Genomic DNA, 19,960 nt, shown 5'->3' on the forward strand with positions numbered 1-19,960 from the left:
AAGTATTTACTTACTAAAGAAAAGGAGAACACATATATTTATTTATTATTTTGGTGGGAAACTTGACCCTTCATGCTCTGAACTAGTCTCTCAGTTTTCGGTGGTACACTGAATGTTCCAACGCTGATGATATTTGGAAGATAGACATAAAGTTATCCAGGAAAATTTTTAAATTCAGTTGAGAGGTTATGCAAGAAATCCGGTTACTTCCTGTTTCGCAGAATGCCTTATCAGTATACAACGTTGCCAACTTCACCCATTTTTGTTTCGCAGAATCGCATTAAAACTTTTGGTTAGCACCTCAATCTTAGAATCTTATGGCGAAAGGAACAAAACATCAATATCAACCTAAAAAGGTGAGCCTCGCAATAGAGTTTTATTGCACAAGTACAATCGTGATTTGTGTACTGCATCAAGAATAAATTACAAACACACGGACACAAAGAAAAAATAATTTTCATTGTACAATAATAGCATCAACCTTAATCAATTTAGTATAGAGGCGCGACTCTTAATAGCACCTTGAGCTCCTCCGTGGCTAAGCGGTTAGCGTATGCCTTTGGCATGGGAGACCTGGGTTCGATTCCCGGCGGGAGCTAATGTGGTTCGGATTCCACGTTAATCAGTAGGTCCACGTCTCATATAGCCTCGCTGCTGAACGGGTCGTAAAACTCAAAATCAATCAATCAATCAATCTTAATATCACCTTGTTTTCATTGGATTGGAATGCAATGAGATACTGCATTAAAGTACGCAATAAGGCCAACTTCTCTACACCTAAACCTACTCTTAAGAACACGAGTACGATTTTTCTAAACATCTCCACAATCTTCTCCGCGAAGTTAAATTTCATGCTTCCAGCAGCCGCATTCTCGGATTGTTCTTGCTTCAAAAGTAGAATGAATTTGTATATTTGGGGATGATTTAGGTCTAGTTCCTATTAAACTTGAAGTGCTAAACCTCAACATTGTTCGTGCTTTCTGCACTGTTCTTATCAAATTTGTTTTGTTATTGGCCTGAAACATTAACAAAAATATAATTAGTGCAACATAAGGAGTCAAATAAGAGTCCAATAAAAGAAAAGTAAACTTTCAAATGTTGCTGTATTTATAGGTGGGAGGCTACATTCAGTTCGTCAACATAAGTGTTTGCCAAATAGTCTAGGAAAACCTGTGCCTCCGAGACGTCGGGTGCATCGTCTTGTATATATGGAAAAGTATCAGGGATGTCTTCAAGTGGAACGAGTGGAAGTGCATTTGCTCTCCTAACCCATTTCCTCATATCATTATCAGCCTTGTAAAATGAAGTCCATCGAATTTTATTGTACTTTTCTCCCTATAAATTGGGTAAAATGAAACAAACAAATGTGTAATGTTCCTTGCTGGAATGGCAGATGCTTAAGTAGATTAAGAGTGGAAAAAATGTCCGAAATGCTTTCCATCCAATGTATATAACTATGAAACTAGACTTGGACAAGTTTTAAATATTTCATGCATCACTATCTTTTTGTTCCTTTCACATTACAGAAATTCTCTTTCACTGTACAGTGTGTTGATATACCAGCCATCTTGACTGTCTCAATAATTTATGAAATAATTTGTTTGTTACTTGCAATTTGTATATGTGATTACAACAGTGGCGTAACTAAAGATTTGGGGGCCCTCCAGCAGACAGTGTAGAGTGAGGCCGTTTTCCTACGTTCCATTTCACGATTTGGGGGCCTCCTGATGGCTTGGGCCCCCGGCAGTGCTTGGTCTGCGGGATCCTTATTTATGCCCCTGTATTACAATATGATGATGGAATCAATTTCTCAACATGTAATATAAATATCGACGTACTTCTGGTGCAGTACAGGCATTCTACAAACTTACATAAAAAATAAAATCGCCCATTCTGCGAAACAGGAACACACTAATTGGAACATCTTTCTATTTTTGAAAGATGGCAACGCTGAACATGAAAAACAAGTTTGAACCCTTTCTGCGAAATATGATTATACGAAACAGGAACATACGAAGAAATACATTTTCAATAATGAGTTAAGTGAGCCGGATGAAATTGCTTATTGTTCCTGAATCGGTTCGTGGCAGGCTGTTACATACATGGTTGGAGTTCCACCCGCTAAGAAGCATGCTCCCAGGTTTGATTCCCGAGTTTGAGTTCAGTGATATTCAAATTATAATGCGCTGCAACTAAGATAAAACAAGAACCATTTATCTGGGAAGCGTAGCCTCTCCTTTCGACCCACCTCAGTGTCAATGGTACATTGAATGTATATACTTAAGTCATGCATTTTCTGAATCTTTCCTTGACTCTTCGTATCCTGTTTCTTATTTCATGCTGTCATGCTGTCCTATATCTGGTGCGAATGAAATGTCCGTCTCAAGTGCGTCATTTCCAAAGGTTAAAATAAGAAAAACGAAGAAGGCAGCTACAATATATGTTTCATCAAAATAATCACTGTTTGCAACTACACTTATTGCAATCGCTCGGTCAACTATTGCATTTTGTGCCGATAGAACTCTGCGAGTTTCCGGGTCAAACTAGGGACCCATTGCACCAGTGTTATATGCTCTTAAACAGTATTTCGTTCTAGTATTAAAGTGAGAGTGATAGAATGCTTTCGTGTTGCAAAATATTATATTGCACACGAATAGTGAATTTTGCTTTTATGTCCTTATGCAATACCGGGTTATGAAGGATGGTCGTACATATCTAAAGAGCGATTTGAATTAGTATTATTCAGGTTTTATTCAAGACCAATTCCAAGTAGTATTTGAATTTGTGATTAGTTTGCGCGCCACGTCTGGAAACGCAAATTTCATTATGTGGCAACGTTGCAAATAAAGAACCGTAGAATTAATCTACCAATCCATCAAGCAGTTACATAATTCTTTCCAGATGGCAGTTAAGGGCGATAGATGTTGACACCAGCACAACCTATTAATATAACAATTAATGTAACTGTTTGATGAAAACAAAGAACAATGGTAATGATTCCATGTTAATCTGTCACACGTTGTCACATAGCGAAATAGCGGCTGAAGGAGGCTCGGGAGGGTATTCTGTTATACAGTATTTTCGATTTATTTTGACCTGTATAATAGCGCTCTGTTGTATGTGAGAATTTTTTTTTAAACAACCGATATATATGAGCAGCGCCGTAACTTAGATTTTTTTGGAGGGGGAAGCATTAATATTTGGACCCTCTAGGTAAAGTTGTTTTGGGGCCCTGCCGCAAATTCGAAAATGGGCCCCTTCTTTCTATTTTTCTCTTACTTTTTTGGCCTCCCCGGAACCTGTGGGCCCTCCCTTCGCCCCTGGGTCTGTTCCAGACATGACAAATTAATTAAGGAGACAGTATTGACAAATCTCAAAGGCACACGAATAAACATTATTTCTAGGGCCCCTAATAGTAGAAATTTTTTACTGAAATGGGCCCGCGACTCATTTTTGTTTTATTTACCTTTTGTGTAAATGTTTTGTTTATGTAATGTAGTTAACCTATTTGATGCTTCATTTATAATTTCATGTTCGTATCGTATACGGAGTAAGAAAAGTTTGTCTTAAAGTGGCCCCTCTTCGAACGGCGGGGAGCTTTCCTGGGTGGCAGTTGCCCCTTCTGCCCCCATAAGTTACAGCCCTGTATATGAGCCGATGTGCGTTGCACTGAATAATTGTCATCCAGTTGAACATGCACTTATTGGCTGGTCGTAGTTCAGTTTCATAGCAATGGTAGAAATTAACCTAACCTATCCTAGGTAAATTTAAACAGAGCTAAATTCTTGCTAACTTTGAATTTTAGAAAATACCTTTTTCACTTATCTATTTAAATGGATGGATGTTGGTTTCTATTTAAATTACTGTCTTTGTGTCTTTTCACACTTCTGATGTAATATGTTGTATGCAAATAGTATAAAGGTACTGTTCGGCATTATCAAAGCGTATTCTTGTGTAACTTCGGAGTTCGTATCAGTTTAATATAACGACGTGATATTAAAGTTGATGATAACACAGAGAGCAAATTGTGTTTCGTAATGTAACTTTTCGCAAATGAGTGATCTGATCGATCATTGAACTTTTTTTTTTTTTTTTTTTTTTTTTTCGGAACCGTGATCTATGGGAAGAAATATCGGTGCAGATTTACGTGTTGTATGAAACAAAAGGTAATTTTATGGTTGAAATTAATGACTACAAATGAAAGAACGATATGTTAGATATTAATTTGAATCGTTGCACTATCTTTGCACAACAAACGAAAACTGCATTTTATGCGTTAAAGGTTAAAGATACAAGTGTGAAGTTGTTAGTAATGCGACAGCAAGTCATATTTCCTAAAGCGCCAAGAGAGTGCTTAAGAGTCTTCATCCCGGCGAAATTAAAATACCGCTAATTTTACAGTAATTATGTAATATCTTCAAATAGATAAAAGATAATCGAAATGTGGAACAAGAGCGCCCTAGACAATATTATTATACATGAGAAACCGTTATCACGACTCACTTATCTGTTTTCGATTTCAAGCCATTTTGAAAAATCGGAATTTATTTTCGTGTTTCTAAACAGCTGAAAACGGAAAGCCACTAGGTGACTTGTGATAACGGTACCTCACGCAAAATAATATTGTCTAGGGTGCTCTTGTTCCATATTTCAATTATCTTTTTATCTGTTTGAAGATATCACATCATTACTGTAAAATTAGCGGTATTTTAATTTCGCAGGGATGAAGACTCTTAAGTACTTTAATTTTTTGCTACAGATTATTTGTGTCAGGAAAAGTCTGTGCACGAGCCAACCACAGCGTTATTGTAGCCCCAGTCGCGGCTCGGAGCCCACTTAAATAGTAAGCGCTGTCCTTTATGACTATTTTTGTTGCATGAGGATATAAAACAAAAATTCAAATCCTAACCCTGTGAGGGAGCCACCTGCCATTGTGCAGAAGACCCGGGTTCGAAGACCCGGTGTTAGTTCTGTAATTCGGAAATGAAATGAAATCTTCTAGTTGACCGTTCCACGATTGTGCAGATTAGGCTAAAGGAGACGGGTGATTTAGAAGGTGAATGATCATGGAAAAATCGGTGGAATAAGAATGTGGGAGGAAACGAGAAAACCCACCGACACGACATTATCCACCACAAAGTTACTTGGCTCGGGATTGAACCAAGGATCCCATGTACCAGAGGCAAATGCTTTTCTGAGCTACCGTTCCTCCTTCTGTAATCCAGATCCCATGGTAAGCTATAGATCCATACCTAATATAGCATTGGGTCTGAACGGGACGCTAAGCTCCAAATCAATCAAACAATGGAGCACGGTGGGTCAGTGGTAGAGTACTTACGTCCGGTACGTGGTGTCCTTGGTTCGATCTCTGGCCAAGTTAAGTTTGTGGTGGACAAGATCGTGTCCGTGGGTTTTCTCGGGGGTATTTCCGTTTCCTCCCATTTTCTCATTCCAAAAATTCTTCCATCATCATTTACTTGCTTTAATAATCGTCTCCTTTAGACTAAAGGGCATAATCGTGGGACGTTAAACTGAAATATTTCAATTTTTCATGTCATTTCTAAATCAATCAACGAATCAATCACCTGCCATTGCTCCTTTAGTGTCTCACAATTACTGGTGGTTATGAAACAGATTCTGTTGTGAAACCATACAGGTACCAAGTATGGACGGAAAGTTGCTAAGAGAATTAAGAGTTTTAAAGTCATTACTATAACATCTGTAGTTATTATTATTATTATTATTATTATTATTATTATTATTATTATTATTATTATTATTATTATGAGTTTTTATGTTTACATGTACATCTTGTGAGGTCGAAATCGACTTGGTTGATCAAACTTGGCAGCGAATTGGGGAATATCCAGAAATGAGTTGAGTTGATTTTGAGTTTAACGTCCCTTTCAGCAGCGAGGCTGTAGAAGACAGGACCTATTGATTAACGTGGAATCCGAACCACACGAGTTCCCGGCGGGATATCAAGAAATGAGTGTAAGCAAAATTTAAAGTGGTTCCATCCCTAAAGACGGGCGCAGTGGTCAAAAAACTTAATTGATCAGAATAAGCCAGAACAAGTCTGAAAATTTCAGTATGTTTGTAAAGCAGGTAAAGGAATGGAAAACAAAAAACACTGACTTCCATATTTTCAAAAAAAGATACGTTGTTAAAAAAATCTCGGATTCAATGAACTCACCCCAATGTTCTATCTCATTATGCCTTAGAAATATAAACATATGGCAACATAGACTACATCATTATATTTCTCTTAAAATTCTATCCAGTTGGATATATTACATGATCCTCTTCCTATTTATAACAATCGAGCGAGATACAAAATGGCCGATTTCAAGATGGCAGCCATAATATGCCCACTCTCTAGTAGATGTCTACTTCTTCTATTAATGTATTCTTTTTATTTTCCATCCCTTTACTCATCTTACAAATACATAGGCACGTAGCCAAGGGGGTGTCCGGATCCCCATTCGAAACCAGAAATGAAAAATTAAAGGAATTATGAAACAAAAACAAACAAGAAAAAGAAGAATCAGTGTTGAAAATAAAGCAGCACAGCAAGCATTTGGTTACTGTTTCGTATGAGGAGCTTTGGTGGAAGAAACAAGACCGATCAAGTTAAAAATGCTTATTATTATAACGGAGCATTCCGAATTCCATCTAGCTCCATGCTAATCCTAAGGACTACAAATGACGATCGATTAAAAGGTTCTATCAGATAGATCAGCCTTTCCCAACCTGGGGCGCAGGGGTTTCGCAAGTCAATCTGAGAAAGACACACACACAGTGGTGAGAAATGCCCAAGAACCACTACAAAGAAAAACAAAAAACACACACACCCGCATCCATATATACTAACATGGGGGAGAAATACTAACCGTAGGCCTATATATAGCAAGGAATCCTTTACATGTATTGTAGACTCTAAAGGGGGCCGCAGTGTGGAAAAGGTTGGGAAAGGATAAGATAGACCCACAATGAGCGGGATATCCTTGAAAAGTCAGGGAATTAAAAATATCTAGGAAAGTTACGGAATTTTCAGAATTTCTGCTACTAGTCAGGGAAATCTCAGGCTTTCGAAAACATACTGCTGTTCTGTAATGTGTGGACATTTTCTTCATAATTTTTCGTCATTGCTCTCTGCAGTATCGAACATATTAAAATTTCTATATTTGAATGAACAGAGGAAAGAACGTAGATATTGTAAAATCTTTTTCAATACGCTTTTTGTATTATTTTACTCGAGTTTTCTTCACAGTTTACTATTAAAATACTTAATAACATGTCCTCATTTTATTGTCCTAATAAACCACTATATGTTGCCAGTAAAATAGTTTAGAATAATCGAGCCCCTGCTGTGATAACCACAGTATTTCATTACACAGACCCTTTTCCCCATTACGGAATCCTAGCTACGTGCCTGAAATACACCACAATTTCCATACTTTAAACTCATATTTCTGACTTATTCTGATTAATCAGGTTTTTGGCCATTGCGCCCGTCTTTATGGAGGAAGCACTTTCAATTTTACTTACTCTCGTTACTTGAAATTCCTCACTTCACTCACTGCCAACTTTGGTCAACAAAATCGATTTCGACCTCATAAAGTTTACTAATTAGTGTCCCTATGCAATACCGCGGTGATAAAGGTCGAAACCTAGTATGAGTGCTCCGAATGTAGCCGGGACTTGAATCCGGAGAAGTTGGCAGGAAAACAGATAATCAAGGGAGATGAGCCATCACAGTACCGCTAGGTCGTTCCCCACTAGATGATCCGGGGGATAACCAGAAAGCTGGATTTATAAAACCACAACACTGGTTTCGACTTTTTATTATTATTAGGTATACTTTGTCTCGAAACACCCATTTGAATGCACGGCGATAGTTGTATGAATGTAAAGCAGTAAGATAAATGTTGTCACGACGTTTTAAAATGTGTACCCATATTATATATCTTTGCAACGGTGGACATGAGAAATGTAAAGGCGCCAAATAGGAGAAGCATTATCTTGAAAGTAGGCCATGATATTTACCGAATGAAAAAAAAATGTATATTTGTATCATTTTCTTGTTGCCGACAGCTCATTAACCTACACAGAAATGTCCTTATCTTGGCCCTTAACTTCGATAACAGTTGGCAGTTATTTATGCTAATGGTAGTGCCATGTAATCTGTTGGTTGGCAATATTGGTCGGTAGATGACGCAGTGCCTACTGACGCAAAAGCATCTTGAAAAGGCAAGATTTGTAACATGCATCGGTTGTGTATCCGAAGAATTCGCTTTCTCTATGAGTCTGTCTAACCGAGCACACTGCACCCCCTGACGCCTTTTTCTGCAGATATGTTTCTTGCCGTCACCATATCGCTCATCACGCTCTTGTATATATGATTTCGGTGTTTGTGTATTTGAACTAGTTGGCGAGACGGCGCATGCGCTTGACGCGTCTTAACAGAGCAGAGCATTAGTTTTGGGTTGATCGTGGACGCCGGCGCCGCGTGTTGTGTGTACGCTAAGGTGCAAGTTGTCGGTTTGTCTCGGAATATCAATTCATCAACCGTAGCTATTTCCACAGAATGTATTGTTATATTCCGATGCGGGTGTTAGTTCCTGGTTAAATAGTTGTGTTCCTACATAAGATATAATAAATGAATCGTTTGAAACATGAAGGCACTGAAAATAAACCATGTGTAGTAACTTCGGTGTACTCATCTTATTAATATAACGACGTGATATATATTTACCACGATAATGAGGCCAAATCGTACACTTTAAAAATCCAGTTCGTTAAAAAAGTTAAAAATAAATGTATTTTTTTAATCTTGGATATGGTTGATTTATTAATCACGCTTCCTCTCAAGCGTGATAATAATGTGTTTTTGTTCTTGTGAACTTCGTCTTTCTTTGCTATGCAGTTAAGTTTTGGTTAAGTGAAGTTAAGTGATCTTAAAGATATTGACGAGACACACAATGTAGGAAAACAAAATAAAGGGCAAAATTTTGCAACTTCCACCTGATATGTCAGCTAAATGGAAGATCGTGGTGTCAAGGATTAGAAAAAGGTACGTTTCTTTTAAGTATAGAAAATGAAGACTAAACTATCACTAAAACTAGCGGCACAGGCGCAAGGGCACCGATTTCTCTGTAAATTTGGGGGGTGGGTGATATATATGAAGATTTTAGGACAAATTGCATTCAAATTATGCTATATATTGTATATTCATAAATACAATAGGGGGAGACAAGCTTTGGGAGGCTCGGGCCCCCCGGCCCCCAGGATCGGCGCCCTTGCACATGCGGTTTTTCTTTTATTTTCTTTCGTTCTGTGCTTTTGTATTCTTTTTTCTTTGGATAGAGGTAAAGGAAGGCGTCAATTTCAATTCCTTAATTATTTGAAGGGGTAATCCGGGGGAAAATTTCGTTACAAAGATACGAAATTTCCCATCGGGGATATATATCTCCTATCGTGCTTAGTGTGATTTCCCAGTATATTCACAGTACTATTTTCCATCCTCAGTGAAATGGAATTCCCACTCTCTCCGGGGAAAACTTCTGAATCACACGTGATTTTTAAAAAAATGAAGTAGTAGAAAGAAACCCATTTTCCTCAAATTAATCGCGAAATATTTAATTCCTCATCAATACCGTTCACCCATACTTAGCAGCGGCTTCTGCTTCTTCACATGCTTCCATCATCACATCGTAGTGACTTTTGTAGTGCGATGGTTGAAATGATATTATTTTAACAAATTCGGTTCAGAATTCTTTCATCTTAAAGAGGATGGTTTGGAAAGGTAGTCTTAAAGATACCAAATTTAAATACCACTCCTTAGCAAGTAGCGATTTCCCCTCCCCTATGTCATTGAGGGGTTAATATTACAATCATAATGTGAAACAAGATTTGTAACCAAATTCTTACAGTACAGAACGAGACAGATTCCTAAAGTAATTCTCAAATTTTCTTAAAATAAAACGAGATTTTCAGTTATTTTCAATACTCTCTATGATAAGTGTTCTTGTTCTCTCTAGACCAGTGGATCTCAACCTAATTCCTATAACGACCCCCATTTTATCACATCCTCTTGCCAGCGACACCCTATAATTTCTGGTTTGTGGGATTTCCAATATACCTATTACGGAGATATCATGATATCCATCTATTTCGTTAATAGTAGAATCCATTTCTTGTATATATTTCTTGTAGGCTTATACAGTAACACTGATATATTCCCAGTGATGAAAGTGATGGTTCAAGATGGATATTAAACTCTTTCATTAAAGAGGCCATCAAAGTAGCTGATCTAAGCCCACAACTTCTTGACCAATTAATAGAATTATCATGCGACAAGTCCTTGTAACTGGTTTGCTGTAACGAAGACTTGGAAAAGTTCAGGCTGAAGAGGAGAGAAGAATATCCTAATCTGGTATCTGCTGCTTTAAAAGTAATAATTCTATTTGCTACATCGTACCTGTGCGAAAGTGTTTTTTTTTTTTTTTTCATAGTAAGCATTAAAACAAACACAATAAATCGCTTATCAGTTAAAAATGACCTGATAATGTGCATCACGGAGATTGAAAAGAACATTGCCGCACTAGTTAAATCACACCATACTCCGGTATCTCATTATCTTTCAATTTTAATTGTATTTCAATGTACAGTTCTCATTAGTTTCATATCGTACCTCCTTCACGCAAATTGATTTTTAAATAACTCTGCACCTGTTGAAAATGTTTAGTAGACCTTTTTAAAAATATATTCTTAACACTATGTATATAAATAAAAATATGCCTATCAGAACAAAATTCAAAATAATATTTAAAACTATTTTCCAGAATTAGATTCTAGTTAAATTTAACTCTTCCGCTCGTCTTCGTGACCCCCAGGTTGAGAAACCCTGCTCTAGACAAACTCAAGCTTCCCTTTGATCTTATTTTCTGTACACATTAATAATAATAATAATAATAATAATAATAATAATAATAATAATAATAATAATAATAATAATAATAATAATAATAATAATAATAATAATAGGTATTATGTCATTACTGACACTTAATTTGTCGCATACTGCGAAGCTTCCCTGCACCTCTTGAGCTAACCTTTTCATTTGGACACCAATTGTCTGTTTTAATACTGTCCATCAATTGTAACATCTTTCGCCCCTCCCTCTTTTTCCTGCCAGCGTACCTTCTATCGCATACCCCAGGATACGGTTTCTTCTTAACCTATGTATCAACCAGTTTCTTTCCCTCTTTTGAAATTGGATCTAATATTGTTTTTGTATTCTCTATTATTCTTAACACTTGATCAATCTATTTCAGTTCGATCAAGCTAATTTTCTCCATTCATCTCCACACTTACATTTCAAAAGTGAAGTGTTTTTTTCGTTGCTTACAAGTAATGTCCGTCCTTCTTTTCCATAGAGTACAACCTCTCGATACGAAACACTTTATGGGTCTTTTTTTTAAATTCTTTCTGAGCTCCCTCGTGGCTAAGCGGTTAGCGTACGCGCCTGTGGTGTGGGAGACCCGAGTTCGATTACCGGCAGACTTTTTAAATTCAAATGGTTATTGATTTAAGTTGATTCAAATTATTATTATTATTATTATTATTATTATTATTATTATTATTATTATTATTATTATTATTATTATTATTATTATTATTATTATTATTATATTTATTATTATTATTATTATTATTATTAGCCCCTATTATTGTATATCCTTATACAGAGTGATTCAAAAGAACGGGAAATTTTCAAAATTAAATAATTTCATGAAAACTTTTTCAATTATTTATCTTATTTAATAGTAAAAATAATGTCTTTTAGAATACAAATAGTACAATTTTAATAACGGTAGCCACTGATTTATGTTATTATTTGTTATGAAAATGATCAACATCCTCTTACTAGTGATCAACACGAATATCATCTCTCTATGATTTACCGTTCTCCAGATATTGGCCAAAAAATGTTCCACCAGTTACTAAAATTGTACTCTATGTATTCTAAAATGACATTATTTTTACTATTAAATGAGATAAATATTTAAAAAAAATGTTTTTATGAAATTTTTTAATCTTCAAAATGTCCCGTTTTTTGAATCACCCTATACTTTGTGTCATGGGACAGCAAGGAAATTTATCTGTATTTGGATATACAGTAAAATAGTTTAAATTGTAATTACCCTATTCACTGCATAGTTAAAAAAATCATACCATGGATGTAGTCGTAAACGAGATAAGTGAGGAAAACTTTCGTAAAAACGTATATATGTTAATAAACAGTATTGAGGGATGAAGTGGGAGGCCGCTTCTAAGTGGAACACGTGGACAAAATTTTCATTTTGTATCTTGGGTACCTGCATTTCCATACGGTAATTGGTCATAAAAGAGATTTTCTCAGATGCATTGCAGTACCAGTTTCAGAATGATAAATAAATAAATAAATAAAGTTGGTTGCCATTTAAATTCTACGCAGAAGCCACGGTTGGCCAACGGTTGAGCGCTTACTTCTTGTCTATGGGGTTTCTGGCTCGATCCTAGCTCGAACCAAGTGGGCTTTGTGGTGGACAAACACCGTATGCAGTGATTTTCTGCGGGCTGTCACTTTCTTCCTCCCACTGTCTGTTTCCTCCCACTTTCTTCTTACCACCTTAGTTTATTATCATCACCACCGTCTCCTTTAGCCTCACAGCATATTCGTGACATGTTTAGACTTCAAAAAATCTACACTGAAAAAAATGTATAAAATGACGTGTAATAAGGAAACAACGCCAATCAATTTGTTTGTAGACTTTTTTTTTTAATTATGTAGTTATGAACAAGATGTTTTTTGTCACGTTCAAACTTACCACGCTGTGCTTGAACAACTGGCTACAGATCGCATTCCAAAACCTAATGGATCGGAATCAACAAAACGCATATGGAACGTACAAAACGCAAATAAAAGCAATATTCCTAAATTCTTCACTCTTTTGTTTCATTACTTTCTAATTTTTATACTTTTTTTTTCATGCACGCTCTAATTACTAGCCCATTTTTCTGGTTAATTCCTAGACCATTTTATTGCATGTCACTTTCTAGTTAATAAACCAGCTTGTTGTATATTAGTTGCTAATTACTGGATCCTTTAGTTCGATATTACTGTATTTCCTAATTACTAGACTATTATATTGTTAAACTAAAGTAAGGATATTTCGCACACAATTCAGCAAACTTGCATAAAATAGTCAATACTATTTTACACAGATGCAGTGTAGTTGGTACATGAGCACAATAGCAGACCCCAGGGAATCACGCTATACCACGTTTTTGGAGTAGTGCTGTCCAAATTGATTTTTCGGGAAAAAGTGAAAATCGATTTTTGAAAGATTTGAAATTTCAAAAATCCATTTTCAATTTTCAAAATCGATTTTCGGTTATGGAAATTCATTTTCGGTTTTCAAAATCAGTTTTCAAAATAGATTATAGCCTATCAATTTTCAAAACCGGTTTTCAGTTTTCGTAAGTTTTTGGTTTTCAAAATTGATTTATGGTTTTCAGTTTTCAAAACCAAAACTCGATTTTTGGTTTTTCTTTCTTCACTGTGCAAAAGTTATTTGAAGTGAATGTGAATTAAAACAATTTTAAAAAGTAGGTATAATGTGCATAAACAGAAATAATACACTCGCATGTCTGAACGTATCGAATTCGTGCTTACAAAGTGGACTTACGGTAGTAATGTTCTGCACACACAAACAATTACATATGCATGGTATGCGCGTTCCTTGTGTAAATATGGCTATAAGGCTCACCTCCAGTGCGCGAGAGGCCTGGTTTAAGTCCTGAGGTTGGTACATACAATAGAACATAGTGACTGCAGATGCCAAACATTATCTACACCATGATATGTAAGGGTTTCGTCGTGTTTCGTCCAGGTAGCGTTTCGTCCGGAAATTTATTGTTGAGCAACAATGCAATATTTTAAAAAACTGTTGCTGGTGATTGTTTGTTCGTGTTGTTAGAACATACAGATTAACACTAGACGACAATGAACAACGATGCATGTGCAATAAGCAGCAAGTATGAAAGTCAGATGCCCAGTTGAAAACGCGCACCATGAGTCACCGTGAGTCTTACAGTTCACCATGAGTCTTACATGAGAGCAAAGAGTTGCTGTTGTGGAAGCTTAATTTGAAGTTAGATCATGCGAACGCTGTATAGAAGTCTTTAATAGTAGATATTCTAACTATCCTTCATCTGGGAAAACAACAGTGTATGTTTTCGTAAAGAGATTTCGAGAACGGAAAACGTTGCAGATAAGCCAACGAGTGGACGATAATCAATTTTCACATAATGCTTTCGTTTAGATGTTGGTAAAAATAAATAAACAAATAAATAAAAATAAAAAATAAAAAAATACAGAATTCCTCTACTAAAAAGTCTCTGAGGGGGTTTTCACAAGAAATAGGAAACTCTTTGTCATCTTGTCATAGGATTGCATAACGTCTGAAGTTCCAAGCATACAGGGTGCGAATAATTCAAGAGTTGCCCTTTGGTTTTCCAGAATCGCATAAATTATTATCACTGGTTTAGCAAATTTACATGGAACAATGTGGTCAACAAACTAAACAAAACCTTTTTAAGTGATGAAACCTGGTTCCATTTATGTGGATACGTGAGTAGTTAGAATATTTGGATACAAGTTATGGAAAATCTTCAAGCAGTAGTGTACATGAAATTCTACTTCCTTTTAAGAAACTTGGAGTATGGTGCGCAATTTCAAGGAGGATTGTGGGTCCAATTTTTTACAACACAACTATAGAATCAGAAGTGTATAATTAGGATAACATAGTCGCTTAATTTGTAGCTTTGCTTGAGGAAGACGAACGTTGTTTTTGAGTCCAACAGAATGAAGCAACGAGCTGTACATCAAATGAGTCAATGGGGATGCTCAGACATTTATTCAGGGATTTATTGATATCGAAAAGCTTGTGACCGCCTCGCTCGCCAGACTTAACCCCTCCATATTTTTATTTATGAGACTATCTTAAGAACATAGTGGACAAAAAACAATGCAAAGACAATCCAGCACCTACAAGAGAATATAACCAAAGCAGCGAATGACATTCCGGCCACAACACTGCACAAAGTGGTCCCCAATATGCGTCGTCGTGTTAATCTGTGCCTAACAGTTGACAGTAAACATGTCCAACATCTCTAAATGTTCAACTTTGTTGTTCATCCTTATGCAAATATTATCATGTTATAGTTGTTGAAATGTAAATAATTTTTGTAATATAATTTTCTTATATTGGGGTCGGGGGGGCTTTAGAAACAGGGGCGTCATTTAGGGGGCAGGGAGGGGCATTTGCCCCCCTGAGTTTGAGATGTATATAGATTTTATCAATATAGTAGTAGTAAGTCAGTGAAAAACGCAAAATTTTACTCATATCAAGAGGTCTTGCCCCCCCAAGCCAAATCTGAAATGACGCTACTGTTTAAAAACGTACTATGTTTAACACATTTTTAGTAGATACATATGAACACACTCTAAGTGCTAATAGGTATAAAACAAGTACTTATCTTCCTCTCAGAATGTGAAGCAGGGGAAAGTTCTGCGATTCTATCCAGAGATAACAAACTGTAAGATAAAAGCAAAGCTCGGGAAGACAACATTATAAAAATGAAAGTGTTTTTACGACATGATCTTCTCTATATTTGGTCAACATTACAACAAAAGAAAGAACAGTTTACATAATGGCGTTCCCTGCTGCTACCAGGCAGAATGAATGCATACAGCTGTCCTCCCATTTGATGAATTCAAAATAGATTAAAAAAAAAAGCCTTCCGCATCTTGGAAGCACAAATACACATACGCACACAATTCACAACTGAAGTAAACATTCTCTGAATATACTCTGTAGCACAATAAGCAGTGAAGTAATTGCATTCAGAGAGCATGAAAAGTAAACAAAAATTACACAAAGCATTTGGCGTGAGATTTTTATTCAATGTAAGAGCACAATGTTTTCTGTATGCATCTTTTGAGTAATAATAATAGAAAGAAATGAATTATTTCGTTTAATTTATGCCCTTCGTGTAGTTATGCCCTTCAGTCTAAAGAAAATTCATGATTATGCTCTTTTGTTCAAAGGAAATGGCTAATAATTATCACATGCCTTTTAGAGTTAAAATAACTGGCTAATAATTATCATATGCCTTTTAGAGTTCAAAGAACTGGCTAATAATTATTATATGCCCTTTAGAGTTATAAGAACTGGCTAATAATTATCATATGTCTTTTAGAGTTAAAAAACTGGCTAATAATTATCAATGCCTTTCAGAGATAAAAAGTGGCTAATAATTATCATATGCCTTTTAAAGGAAATGCATAATAATTATCATATGCCTTTTAGAGTTAAACTAAAGCTGAACAATAATTGTATTACAACTCTTTACGAAAAATAAACTAGATGAACGAATGGTTATTGAATTATGCTTTTAAGGGTAAGATAACACAAAATGGTAAGATATGTCCCTTTCGCTAAAACAAATCTGAATGATTATGTTATTTTGATTAAAAGATATTGATGATAATTGAATTGTTCTCGTTATATATTAAGCAGATAATGACTGAATTATGATCATTACACTACAGTACACTGGTAATTTTGTCCTTCCTATTTAAAAGAAATGGTTACTTATCAATATTATGTCCTTTATTTGAAGAAACAGATAATGATCAAGCTATGTTTATTTTTGTAAGAAAGAAACAGGACGATTATGTTCCCTTGATTAAATGATACGGCTGATGATTGGATTACCATCATGCTCTTGAGTTAAAGAAAGCAGATGTATAAATCATAATTTTTCAGCAAATTAAAACTGACAATTATTTTCTTTTGTTTTTAGAAAACATATATCATTGAACTACTGATATGCTTTTAACTTTATGTGAACTGATAATTAAGTTATGCCCCTCATACTAAAGACACTGAATGATCATGCCCTCTTAGTAAAGTGAAACAGTTGATAATTGAATTATGGTCTTTAGCTTAAATAAATAGATCATAAATGAGATTTGACTTTTTGCTAAGAGAAAATGATTATGTACTCTTTCCTTTCCTTAGAATTATATGATTCAATATGCTGGACCGTTAATATTATACTCTGATGATCAAAGTTTGAAATTGACTGAACACCTTTTCATGGTAGACTTACTTTCAAAGTACAAAAAATTTTGTTGCATATCACTTTCTAATTACTGGATATTTTGTTTGGATATCATGTTTAATTACTAGACCATTTTCTTGTGAATCATTTTAAAATTATTTAGATCTATCATTTCTAAATCATTTCAGGATTTGTCCCGATAGTAGTAGGACTGATTTTTTAAAAAATGTTATTCACAATTTTGACACATCGACTTAGTAGTTTTCAAAATATGCCCGTTCTGTATTACTACAGCGTTTCCAGCGACCATTTTCTTGTGAATCACTTTTAAATTATTTAGATCTATCATTTCTAAATCATTTCAGGGTTTGTCCCGTTCGCGCTACTTTCTAGTCAGTAGTCTAATTTGTTACGTATTAGTTTCTAATTAATATACAATTTTGTTTCGTAGCACATTTTAAGCACAGTAAAGAACGGAACAATAATAATTTTTGTTGTTGTTGTTCTTTGTTTTTCTATTGTTTTCAACATCGTGAAAAGTCGATGAACTAACTTACAGGTCTCTTCATAATAAAAGTTTTTAGGATACCAGTATTTACGTACTCGTCTCGTTCTTTGCTTGTTGGAAGTTGACGGCATTTGTCATCAATTGGAGAGAGGTCTGGTAAGGAATATTCAACAGACGTCTCAATGTTCAGATCCATAGCCGTGTACTACCACACACTTTTTTCAATGCCAGTTTGTAAATATAGATCATATATTACTCCAAACAAAGTCAATGACCTGTACGATACTCAAGTGTTTATGAGATATAAACAACAGTTTTTTTTTTTTTTTTTTTTTTTTTTACTGCCATGTCTGACACACTTACGTATCATGAAATGGATGACACTTATGGTAAAGAACATAGTTGCTCTCTAAATTGTTATTTTGAAATATTATACAATTCTTTTACATCATAATTAAGGCGTCGTTGTGTCTAACTAGAAAGCTATTTTTGTTTTCGCGGGAGACCCAAGCTTGGCTCTCGGTAGAAGTACAGGATTCCATGAAGTTGGCGTGCATACAGGGCCGGCTCTACCATATATGCAACACGTGCATTTGCACGGGGCGACAAAATCTGTCGTATTTAAAATAAATATATCTTGTTGGAAACCGACTTCATGATGATGGTAGTTAAATTTACTAAGCGTATCTATTTGAATACTACATTTATAAATCATTTTTAGGTCGCATTAGTTAAAGGTCATATGGGTAGTGCTAAAGCAAATGGTCAAACAAATCCTTGCATGAATTACTTGATTGTTGTCAAATACAAGAACTCAATTCTCGAACAATACCGAGCATCTGTTAAATTTAGTTAGTTATCACACTTCTGATATGAAAACTAGTGTTGTCTTTCTCACAAACAAGTTCCTCATCATTAAAGATGGAAACAAGCTTTAAAAAAAAATAAGAGATGTAAAAGGAAAATCAACAAATAATGATAAAAGAGCTAGTTGCACTGGAATTGCAAACTGATACATTGAGATTGAAGCTTGATATTGAATTCTATAAAAAGGATTACCATTTTTCCTCTACAACTGTGTTTACTTTATCTTTCACTATCATAATAGATTATTATTTAAAGAAAGAAAAAAACAGACACAACAAGATGGTATTTTCAGTGTTCAGATTTTCCTGAATGCCAGTGTTCTTTCCTTCTGTTCGTTGTTCATGATGGGTAGCATACTTAAAATCATGCCTTTTAAGATTTGTTTTTTCTGGAGAAGGGAGTGGCAAATAATGCCATTGCATGGGGCTGGAAATTGCCTAGGGCTAGCCCTGCGTGCATACAGACCATCATGTAAGATTAACCTTCACAATATAGGCCGTTTCCCACCACGCTCTCTCTCTTCCAAGAGAGCTAGATTAGAAGACCACGTCACTTTTCTTGGCTTTTATAATACACAGTGTTTTAAATTCTAAAATAGTACATTAGTTGAAATGATCAAACATTTGTGTTCACAAATCATCTCTTACTAATAACTAACTAACTAACTCTATGACCTATGGAACCCGGAGGTTCAATGTCACGTTCACAAAAGCTCTCCAGTGGCTTCTAGCATTAGCCAACCGGATCCAGTTTTGCTTTGTATTCCTATTCCTGCGAGATCCATCTTAATATTGTCCTCCCATCTGCGCCTAAGTCTTCCTAATGGTCGTTTCTCGATTGGTCTTACCGCTAACACTTTGAAAGCATTCCTACTTTCTTTCATCCTGGCTACATGACCTGCCCACCTGAACCTCCTAGACTCGATGATCCTAACAATATTCGATAAACCGTATAAATTATGTAGTTCCTAGTTATGGAGTTTCCGCCCTTCTCCATTCCCGTTCCTCTTCGGTCCGAATATCCGTCGCAGGATCTTGTTCTCAAATACTTTCAGTCTATGTTTTTCCCTCAGAGTAAGCGACCATGTTCTGCAACCATACAGAACAACAGGCATGTTTATCGTTTTATATATTTTAAGCGTCATATTCCTCGACAGAATTCGCGACGACAAGAGATTTTGAACTGAATAATAATTAAATGTGTAAATTGGTTCAAATTGATCACAGTTCACTCTGTACATGTTGAAACGAATTATGGTATTTATAATGTACTGGGAATTCGTAAATTGAACAATATTAAGTGTTCTAATGTAATGAATTGGATGGTTATGTTACGTAAATACAAACCAATAATAATAATTAATAATAATAGAAGTTTAAAAGCGAAATAATGAACCTTTAAAAGCAA

The 19,960-nt window shown here is 35.5% G+C and overlaps 1 protein-coding gene across 4 annotated transcripts in view; it reads left to right on the plus strand.

The window, feature by feature from the left end:
* LOC145684407 (regulator of G-protein signaling 20-like) overlaps positions 1–19,960 on the plus strand; it is a 560,986-nt gene that overhangs the window by 396,928 nt on the left and 144,098 nt on the right. Inside the window, exon 1 of one of the 4 annotated variants that reach the window (XM_081756744.1) lies at positions 8,514–9,076. The exons of the other annotated variants lie outside the window; for them this stretch is intronic. Coding sequence (XP_081612870.1) covers positions 9,033–9,076 — 44 coding nt within the window. The 5' untranslated portion in view covers positions 8,514–9,032. Of the gene's footprint in view, positions 1–8,513; positions 9,077–19,960 lie in introns of those variants that run through there. 4 annotated transcript variants of the gene reach the window in all.

Source organism: Thermobia domestica, chromosome 1, assembly GCF_964235325.1.
Source record: "Thermobia domestica chromosome 1, izTheDome1.hap1.1, whole genome shotgun sequence".
Lineage (NCBI taxonomy): Eukaryota > Metazoa > Arthropoda > Insecta > Zygentoma > Lepismatidae > Thermobia > Thermobia domestica.